General features: G+C 35.1%; 1 protein-coding gene across 1 annotated transcript; it reads right to left on the bottom strand.

The window, feature by feature from the left end:
• Window positions 1-4669: 4669 nt before the first annotated feature.
• Window positions 4670-7355, bottom strand: LOC108319878 (cytochrome b-c1 complex subunit Rieske-4, mitochondrial). Its single transcript, XM_017551176.2, has 2 exons — window positions 7089-7355; window positions 4670-5590 (listed from the first exon to the last, which is right to left on the bottom strand). Exons 1-2 carry the CDS (start codon window positions 7258-7260, stop codon window positions 4947-4949), a joined length of 816 nt encoding a protein of 271 aa, XP_017406665.1. The 5' UTR covers window positions 7261-7355; the 3' UTR covers window positions 4670-4946.
• Window positions 7356-10908: the final 3553 nt, after the last annotated feature.

Here is a 10908-nt window from a genome sequence, read left to right as displayed (position 1 = left end):
GCAGCGGTCGTCTTCGCGCTGAAGATTTGGAGACACTATTTGTACGGATCTACATTCCAAGTCTTCAGTGATCACAAGAGCCTCAAGCACCTCTTTGATCAGAAAGAGTTGAATATGAGGCAGAGGCGTTGGCTGGAGTTCTTAAAGGATTATGAGTTTGAACTGCTGTATCATCCGGGAAAGGCTAATGTGGTGGCGGACACCTTGAGCAGAAAAGCAGTTCATGTCTCGGTTATGATGGTAAGAGAACTCAGTCTAGTTGAGAGTTTTAGAGATCTAAGGTTGCAGTTCGACTTAGAACCGAACAGTATCAGATGCTGTAACCTTAGAGTATCCAGCAATGTATTCGACAGAATTAGAGAGAAGCAGTCAGCGGATGAAGACTTGGCGAAAATTTTGGGCGCGCTCGATACAGATCAAGCCAAGTATTTCAATACTGGAACGGACGGTCTTCTTCGATACAGAGACAGGACGTGCGTTCCAAACGATGGGGAGCTGAAAAGGATTATCCTGGAGGAAGGGCACCAGAGTCGTCTTAGCATGCATCCTGGCATGACTAAGATGTATCAAGATCTCAGGAAATCCTTCTGGTGGCCGGGAATGAAGAGTGATGTCGCTCGTTTCGTGTCGTCTTGTTTCACTTGTCAACGAGCCAAGGCAGAACATCAGAGACCGGGCGGCCTACTGCAGCAGTTGGAGATTCCGGAATGGAAGTGGGACAACATTTCGATGTACTTCGTGACCCACTTACCTCGCACGGTGAAGAATCACGATTCTATTTGGGTGATAGTGGATCGGTTGACGAAGAGCGCTCACTTCTTAGCCATTAATTTGAAGATGTCCATAACGAACTTGGCTAAACTCTACATCAATGAGATTGTTCGTCTGCATGGAGTGCCGTCCAGTATCATCTTTAACCGAGACACAATGTTTACTTCTCGGTTTTGGCAGTCCCTGCAAAGTGAGTTGGGTAGCAAACTGCAAATGAGTTCAGCCTATCATCCTCAGATGGACGGTCAATCCGAGAGGACCATCCAGACGCTTGAAGATCTGCTGCGAACGTGCGTGTTAGACCACATGGGAGTTTGGGATGAAGTCTTTCCTTTGGTTGAATTCACCTACAACAACAGTTTCCAATCCAGCATTGGAATGGCTCCTTTTGAAGCTCTCTACGGAAGGAAGTGTCGCACGCCGCTATGTTGGTTTCAAGAAGGAGAGAAAGTGTTAACTGGACTTGAGCTCATTCAACAGATGACCGAGAAGGTGAAGTTGATCCAAGAAAGGTTGAAGACGTCGCGGAGTAGGCAGAAGTATTACGCGTATAAGAGGAGAAGGCCTTTGGAATTCGCTGCAAGAGATCATGTCTTCCTTAGACTGAACCCGACCACTAGTGTAGGCAGAGTCGTTCGACCCAAGAAGCTATCCCCCAAGTTCGTCGGACCTTATCAAATCTTGAGGAAGATCGGACCGGTGGCGTACGAGTTATCCTTGCCTCCTCAACTTTCCAATCTTCATCCAGGCTTCCACGTTTCTCAACTCCGGAAGTACATAGCCGACCCTTCTCATATACTGGAGTTAGAGGACGTCCGTCTTAGACAAGACCGCACGCTGGAGATGCAACCAATTCGCGTTGAAGAAAGTCGCACCAAGTATTACAAGAGGAAAGCCATCCGGTTGGTAAAGGTGATATGGGATGAGAAGACGGGCGACTCTACGTGGGAAGTGGAGGATGCCATGAGGGATCTGTATCCCCATCTGTTTACGGGTAAGTTTTAATTTTCGAGGACGAAAATTTTTGTAGTTAGGGGGAATGTCAGACCTCTGAAAAATGCACCCAAAACCCCTGTCAGAGTCATTTAAAACGCACCCAAAACCCTCTGCGCGGACGCCAGGTGTCAAGTAACTAGGACTCTGAAATCAGATAGTGGAAGGCAGGTGTCGGCAATAGAGCGGACGCTCGTTTGAACGTGGGAAGAAAATGATTGTTTCTGAAACTTCCGTCTCACTCTCCTCTGCATGCACCCTCCTTCCCAAACTCTGAAACTTTTCATTTTCTCCTCCTTCTCACTAGAAACCCCATCTTCTCTCTAAGAAAATTCACCCTTTTTACTCCTCCGATCATATTTCAAAGACCGTAGAAGCGTTCCTGGCGTCATAAGCTTCATTCTGAACCGAACATTTCCGGGTTCTGAACCTGGTAAGTCTTTTGTCCTTAGTCGTTCGTTCTATAGTGCATGCAAACCAAGCCTCGGTTGAATGCTGATATATTGTCTGATCCACTGTTGATTGTTTTGCTTTTAATTAGTTAAGAGTTGTGGAACGTAAGGGTAGGAAAGATTTTAGTCAGACCAACCATACATCTGCCTCTAGGACGATCGTTCACGTTAGAGGTAAGGGAAGCTTATTCAATTTAATTCTTATGTTTTACTATGCTGCATGAACGTTCTACGAGTTGTATGAAGCATGACTTGTGATGTTGGATTATTTGATATATGATAATGATTATGAGTTGATGTATGAGTAATATGAAATGTGTTATGATATGAAATTATGAAGTTATATGCTAAGAAATGAATTTGAATGTAAGTAAATTCTGAATAAGAAATTCCCCTATGATATTGAACGTTCGACATTGAACGGTCCTTGACCGTTCGGTGTTTCTAGTAAAAATTCTTTGAAATAGAATTCTTTCATTTGGGAAGAATTCTATTTGAGGACGAGCACCTTATGGTAATAGTGCTATGTTTGAGCGTTCGGCCATAACGCGTTCGTTCTTAGTGTAAAGACTGATCTGAATTATTAATTAATGTGATTATTCTATTGTATAGTTCTGGACTGTATTTTTGGGATATTACATTTGACAGTTTTTAACTTTCAAAATATGATATATTTTGTGATGGATTTAACTATCAAAATATAATAAAATATTATTCAATTCCATTTTTAACCGTTATTATTTTTTTTTCTGATAACAATACCAACAGTTAAAATATTTTTTTCACAAATCATTTTACACATGTGTAATTATGATGATTATTTTAACTATCAAAAATTTTATTTGTGACAGCTTTTAACCATTAAAATTTATAATTTTAACTTCTACAAATATCAATATTTTTTGCAATGATACTTAATTTTTTTTTATTAGAAGATAACGTTGTATGCTCGTGGATACATTTGTACAATAGTTATATTAATTACATTTTAAATCTTATAGCTCATAAATATAATTACACAAACAAAAAACAATACTTTATCATTAAGCGTTTTTTTATAAAAAATAATGTAGATATATTTCATAAAAACACTTTTATTATAAAGAGAAAAATCAATTTTATTATTTTGAAATGTACTTGACTTAAAAATTTAAATAATCTAATTTTTATGTATTTATATTAACTATATAAAATCATTGTAAGAATTTTATGAAAACACCACGTCTGATAAAAGCTCTTCATAAATAAACGCTTAATTATATATCATCCAAACGCTAAAATATCTTATCTAAAAGGAACTTTACAATAAAACTTGTAAATAATTTACATAAACTCTTCCAAAGAGACTCACACACTCCAAATCTTAGGTCTGCAGTGCTGTTAGATAATTTTACTTCTCTTCTAAGCGGTATAAGTCACTTCATTAATGATCATATTTTAATTAAGGGTTGTTATCTTCTAAGAGGCATAAGTCACTTCATTAAACATGGCATCTCTTTATTTACAACCGAAACACTTTTTTATTAAATCTCAAAGGAAGTGAACTCTCTTGTCCCTTTATTTAAATAAAACAAAACTTTTAGTTGTCCCACCATTTAAATAAAACAATACATTAATCACGTTTTCACTATGTTTTTATAAAGGTTAAAGTGTATTCGATTAAGGGTCTTAAATTAAAACTCATTTTATAACATTATCTGTCAACATCTTATTTATAACATAAAATTTAAGATTCTAAATTCTGGAAAAAAAAAATAACTTTTAAAAAATAAAATTAAACAGAAGTTGTTGAAATAAATCTTATAAAACTTTTTTATCAGAAAAAAAGTTGCAAGTTCTTGTAAAATTTCTTGAAAGTAAAATAAGATATTATAATATAAAACTTACATGAAATAAAATCGGAATGATTCTTGTATTGGAAATAACAAAAACTTATCGTTATGATTGACATCATTCTTTTACATTATAAATTCTTTTACATTAGGAATAACCTAGAAAATCTCTCGTTATGACGTGGCAATTTATATACAACTTAAATATCAATATAAAATTAAGTTTAAAAATTGAACTGATACAAAAGTTCTAAGAATATATATAATGTGACATAGTAAAATTAATTTAAATAGAATCAGAGCTTTTGCATTATAAATGCTCTAAGAATACATGATGGTTCCATGATTAGCCAATCAGGTATCGTGTAACCCTTCTGAATGATGGTGGAACCTTATCAAGGATCGTTGTTCAAACGAGGGTGCATAAGTCGAAAACAAGATTAAGAAACTCATTAAGCCAAAAAAAGAGAGGGTTTAGGTTCAAGGGATCTTCAAAAGATAACTATATTTTTCCATACGACATGCCATAAAGTAAAAGAATATAACCAAGCTAACTATACAAGAAACAATGTTGTAATTGTACGCATAACCAATTATAAAATGTCCTATTAACCAACCTACTTGCTAAGCAGATCTCCAAATGTTATTCATGATATGAAAAATACAATGCATATGCCTGATGGCATCAGACTTTGAACATCCATAGAAGTAAAAAAGTCAGGCGATTATTGATACAAGTCTCGTAAAGCAGTAATACTCAAATTTCCGAGTTACATAACACTTGCTAAACATAAAATATGAGAAGTCCATGACCAAAGATATCCATGGCACATTTCGACATTATCCAATAAATCAAAAAAATTGTGGACTCATTCCACTTAGAACCAATCCAAGGTTTTCAACCAATCATCAACTTGTTTTCCTCCAAGAAGGTATAAGTTGGTACCTCTAGATTGTATGGTGCCGGTCCCTTCCTAATTCTGCCGGAAATATCGTAATGGGAACCATGGCATGGACAAAACCATCCGCCAAAGTCACCAGCATTTGGCAAGGGAATGCAACCCAGATGTGTGCACACCCCAACCACAATAAGCCACTCAGGGTTCTTTACTCTCTCAGCGTCCTGCTGGGGATCACGAAGAGATGCAATATCAACACTGTTTGCCAGCTTAATATCATCTTCTGTTCTGCGCCTGATGAACACTGGTTTTCCCCGCCACTTAACAGTCACAGTAGTGCCTGGCTCAATGCTGGAGAGATCAACTTCAAGTGAAGCCAGGGCAAGAACATCCTTACTTGCTGACATGCTGAGCACAAACTTGAGGACAAGGAGACGAATCAAGGAGGCATAAACAAACCTACCACCAGTTAGGACAAAGTAGGCAAATGCCCTTTTGCTTGGATCACCAGGAGGAAATCGTTCATGGTTGTGTTCATCATATATAATCTTAGAAGAAGGGTTTTTAACAGCCGCAACAGTTGCAGGAATTTCAGGAATAAGGCTGTTTTCTTTAGGGTGGAACAGAGAATCAGTAGCATAACCTGGACAAGATAAAATTAAACCAATTAACCCATGAAAAAGTAAGCCTTAAACTAAGAGCACAAAGCTAAATTAAAACTACAAAACCAAAACCCTAAACTAACATAACATACAGCAGCATATTAGGCCCAACGTAACACACAAATCTTCTTAAGGAATAACAAATTCAAGAATACTTTGCAAGAAAGTATTCATCCAGTGACACAAGAGTGGTAAATCATAAGCATAATTAACAAATAACAGAAATCATAAATATTCTGTTAAAAATCACTGATCCAGTAATATGGACCCTGTTTGGATAGATATCTTGAATAGGCACTTAAAGGAGAGGAATATAGGAAGAAAAGATAAAAAAAAATCCAATAAATTCTATGCTCAAGTTAACATAAACTCTTAGAGAAGTTAGAACTATGAAACAAACCACAAATTAACTTATGCATAAACTAAATTTAGCTTAAAGGAGAAGCTTATTCAGTTTCCATCATATTATCTAATGCTTCAGAAAAAATTTGTTCATACGAAATCATAGAAGAATCCCAAAGTATGGTGATGATACAAATAGATACCACAGGGCACACACAGAACAATCAGAACTTAATAACTATTTACATAGTTTCCTTTATATTTTTCAAGATAGCAATGAAACTTTAGCAATTAGTAGTACCGCATATAGAAGAATAAAATTAGTTAGGTAGTAACTTCTAGGACTTATTAGATTACATCCCTACCACTAGGAAAATGAAAGTTCTATTTTCACCACTTTTCTTTACATTTCCTAAATGAACAACCCTTCCCATCATCAAAATTCGATGGCGTAGAAAACGGTCTATACTATCTGTACAGATACCCCTTCTAGTTTGGATGAACAATGTCATTAGAAAGCAACTAAACTTCCATCATAGAAGCAGAATAAGTTACCTTTCATCAGAATGGGATAAAATTGCATAGACAGGGAATATATGACCTTGAAACATTTAGCTACAACGAGGTTGCATAAATTTCCTCAAAGCAGTGGAATACAGAAAACTCCAACCAAATGTCATCCAATAATTAAAAAGAGAAAAAAAAGTACCAAACAAAATCAAGATATCAAATAACAGACGCAAAAAAAAAGCTCGGAATCCAAATTCGCAATTCCAACAGGAAAACACGAGAACGAATCCCACACCAACTTCTAATAAAAAAACATCCATGAAAAATCCAAAAACTATCACCCAAAGGGAACAAAGAACATCGCAATCCACAAAGGCGAACTGCCTCCAGATGCTATAACCTACTTAAGTAAATCAGCCACAAGTACATCGATCATATAAAAATTTGAGCTTTACAGATGATCATAAGCATTAAAAAGCATCCAATCAAGGATAATAATCATAAGGAGAGGAACCCTAAGATTCAAATAACAGAACGATCCAAACAAAAAAAAAATACGAGCAAAACAAATCATTCGAAGCTTCGAATGAATCCATAAAGGGAGACAGATGAGAAGGGAACCCTAACCTCTGATGGGAAGGAAGAATTCGGTTCGGAGAGAAAACGGGTCGGATCTGTGCTCCTCTGTGGAAAGGGACGGCGCAACGGGGTTCCGAGAGAGAACTGCGGAGGCGGCGTGGTTGGCCCTCCACGGAGAGGAGGAGAGAGACGAAAGCCTCTTTGCTGCAACCCTCAACATGTTTCTTCTTCACCCTTCTCTTTCTTTCGTTCGTTGGTTCTCGCCCTGCGATTATACTCTTCTACACAACAACGTCAAGAGAAAACAAAAATGTGTCCAAATGTGGTTATTCACTGCCATTTTTGTCTCCGGTTTGGGCTGGGCTGAACCAGTTTGGATCTTACGTTCAGACCAAAATGCTTTCGGTTTGTAGTTTTTAAATTCAGGCTATTACGTTTTGCACCTCATAACTTCTTCCTGCACCTACTAATTTTAAACTTATCCCACTTTGCTATTCTTCTATTAAATGGCAATGAAGTTTTTTTCCAGGCATCGATAAGCTACATTAGTGTTTTTTCTTTTCATTGAAGAGTTGCTGAAAGCAATATTTTGGCCCGCTAAGCTAAACTAAAAATTAGTATACTATTAAACTTGAAGGTGGGTAATTGTTTAATATTAGCATTTTCATTTTTGGTTTCGAAGATATTTGGGTTTTTTATTTGGAGTTTATCCTTTTACGTTGTGCAACCCATAGGTTATTTAGATTGCGCAATTCTTAAGTGAAAAGTGTTTTGTTTTTGGGATCTTGTAATCTGAAATTCGAAAATAATATCATAAATTACACAAATAATTTGACTTTAAAAATTGTATTTCATTTGTATAATTCATAATATAATTTTGAAGTTTCAAATTGTGTAATTCAAATGGAAAATTATGTTATGAATTACTCCATTTTTTTGGTTATATAATTCATAATTTCAATTATATTTTGGATTATACAATATATAATATAATTTTGCACTTTTAGAGTATGGAATATGAAAGTCAAAGTTAGTATTCTTATGTTGTTTTTACATTGACATACAAAAATTAGGTGGTTGATAATTAAAGTGGTCAAGGTTCAAAGAATACAGGTGTTGTAACTTGTAGGGTGTGTTCTTTTGGGTGTATTTGGGGGAGATGATTTGAATGGATTTGAGGGTAATTTTTTAGTTGTTTTTTTGAGTGGATTTGTGGGTAATTGAGAATGGATTTGGAAGTAAAGTTTGTGAGAATTAGTGTAGGATTTGATTGATGTGATAGATTTTAAAATTTAGTTTAATTGGTAGAAATTAAAGATTACCAAAATGTCCCTAATTATAAAATTAATATAAAATGTTATTTATTAATGTTATATTTATTTGTAAAAATGTTTATAAAGAGAAAATTAATGTAGTAAAATTAATGTTTAAAAATTATAAAAATTATAATGTAGTAAAATTAATTTAGTGCCACCAATATACAATCCAGTGGGAGCAAGTGTTCCAGGCTCATTAAAGTCATTCATGATCCCAGATACTTCCTCAGGTTTTAACTAAATAAACAAAAACCCACATGTTATTAAATCACCAATTAAAACAGATCAACAAAAACAAAAGCAGATCCGTTAACAGTGGAGTTCATAAGAGCATGAGACACATATAATAAGATAATCAATCAAGCAAGCACGCATCAAACTGACAACATCAGATTAAAACACAGTTGTTGTATTCAACAGCTCAAAACTACTAAGTGCAGTCCAAGTCAATTCGGATTGGTTTCCATTGCGGATCAGGTTTAGCATATTGACAAACATGCCCTTAAATTTGAAGTGTATTGCAAGACGATCGTTCTGGAATCTTGGCTTGATTTATAAGCGAAGGCATTGAGCAGAGATCGGAGAATCTAGAGACTTGAGTAAAGAATTAAGAATAAACAGCGAAAGGAGGCGATTGAATTGGGAAAAGAATAAGCGAAGATGGAAACAAAAACTTGAGGAAAGCTGGAGCTCTGAGCCCAAACGCTGTCGTCCTGGCCGATGATAACGGCGTGACTTAGGTGGTTTCCTTCAATCTCGCAAAGAAGGTGGTCGTCGACGTAAGTTTGCCACGACATGGTTCAGATTGTTTTGGGGATTTTCTGGTTGAGAGTGTTCGGTGATCCGATAACTTGGACGAGCTCGAACCGGATACTACATTGTCTAACCGAATATGCCTCCATTGGATCTCACCATTGAAGCTTGAACCGGTTACGGCATGTGTAACCGAATACGCCTCCGTCTTCTACAATGTGTAACCGGTTACGCCAATGTTGTAACCGATTACGTGCGACTCAACAACACTCTTAACCGGATACCCTCTTCTTCAAACCGAATACCTGGCTTCTTCCATCACTTCTTCAACCACTGCTCCTTCCTTCATTTCTCATCTTCATCGGCTTCCTCATCATCAACAACAACCTTCTTGCTCCTCCAACTCTCTTCCTCTTCAAGTAAATGACACAGCTTCTACCTGCAACAAAATAACCCCGTTAATATATTTCGAAAGATGTATGGAAGAACAATGTTCGTACTTCAAGTTATCGGGGACATATAAGTCTTTGTCCCCTAAATCAGCGCAAATCGTCGCAGTTTTGGCGAGATGAATTCAACATTGTTTATTCGCAAATCCTCGCTCTTCCGTCGTTGCAAATCGACGCAAATCATGCGAAGAGAACAAACCTACTTTTGCAAATCCATCCTCGCCAATCTCCGTAAAGAGTGAAATCCCTTCAAAGGAACACAGCCGTAGTTTAGTCTAAATAATAAAACTTGATTGGACTTGACATAATATGCAGTATCAAACAAATCCATATAAAGATTCAAATGTAAATCTTTTTTTCCTTTATCTCTTATTAGATATGAGAGTATTACAAATTAAGATTTTTAGAAAAGTTTTTAACATATTGTTTGTCATATAAAACTATCATCTTACTATTCATCATCAAATACACAATTTAACCCTCTTTTTTTATCACTACAAGAAAATTTTAGATTAACTTTAACAACAGATTTACAATTTTAATTACCCATAAAAATATCCATCAAAAGATTTTATAATTTACTAATTGAATTTAGCAACCCTCTCTACAAGAAAATTTTAAATTAGTGATGAAAAAAATGCATCAATAAAACATAATTTACTGTATAGCAATGGATTTTAGAAATTTAATTACTTATAAAAATATCCATTAATAATGATTAATTGATAAATTAAAATTTTTATTATCGACAAACATATTTTTCAATAATTTATAATTTTTATTACAAACAAAAATATATGTCAATAAATTAGGTTGATAAAATAACATTAAAGTTTTTTTCTTTAGAATTAACTATTTCGTGATAAAATTCAATTGAATTTTTTTAGAATCAGTTGGTAATAAGTTTTTTTTCGAAAGATTGTTTGTAATTTTATTTTTTTAAAATTAATAGTAACTTCATCATTATTTAAATTCTTTTAAAATTCATCAATACTTTTTCAATAAAATGAACATCAACTTTTTTGATAAATTTGTCAAAATTATAAATTACTTGAAAATAGGTAGAAAGAAGAGAAGCAGAGGAAAGAAGGAGAAAGAGGTGTGAGAGGCAATGAAGAGGTGAAGGTAGCAAGAGGAAGAGAAAGAGGAGGAAGAGAAAGAGGAAGAAGAGAAAAAGGAAGAGGAAGAAGAAGAGAATAATAAACTAAAGATTAATGGTAGAGAAAAAATGGAGAAAAATTAAAATTTGTTTACTGTTTGTTTGTTGGACTTTACCATTTACAATCATGTTTCTATCATATTTCTACTAAAGAGAAATTGTAATATGTAGTATGAAATGTTCCTCTTTTA

This window comes from Vigna angularis, chromosome 2 (assembly GCF_016808095.1).
Source record: "Vigna angularis cultivar LongXiaoDou No.4 chromosome 2, ASM1680809v1, whole genome shotgun sequence".
Classification (NCBI taxonomy): Eukaryota; Viridiplantae; Streptophyta; class Magnoliopsida; order Fabales; family Fabaceae; genus Vigna; species Vigna angularis.
This window is presented reverse-complemented; position numbering and strand designations above follow the sequence as displayed.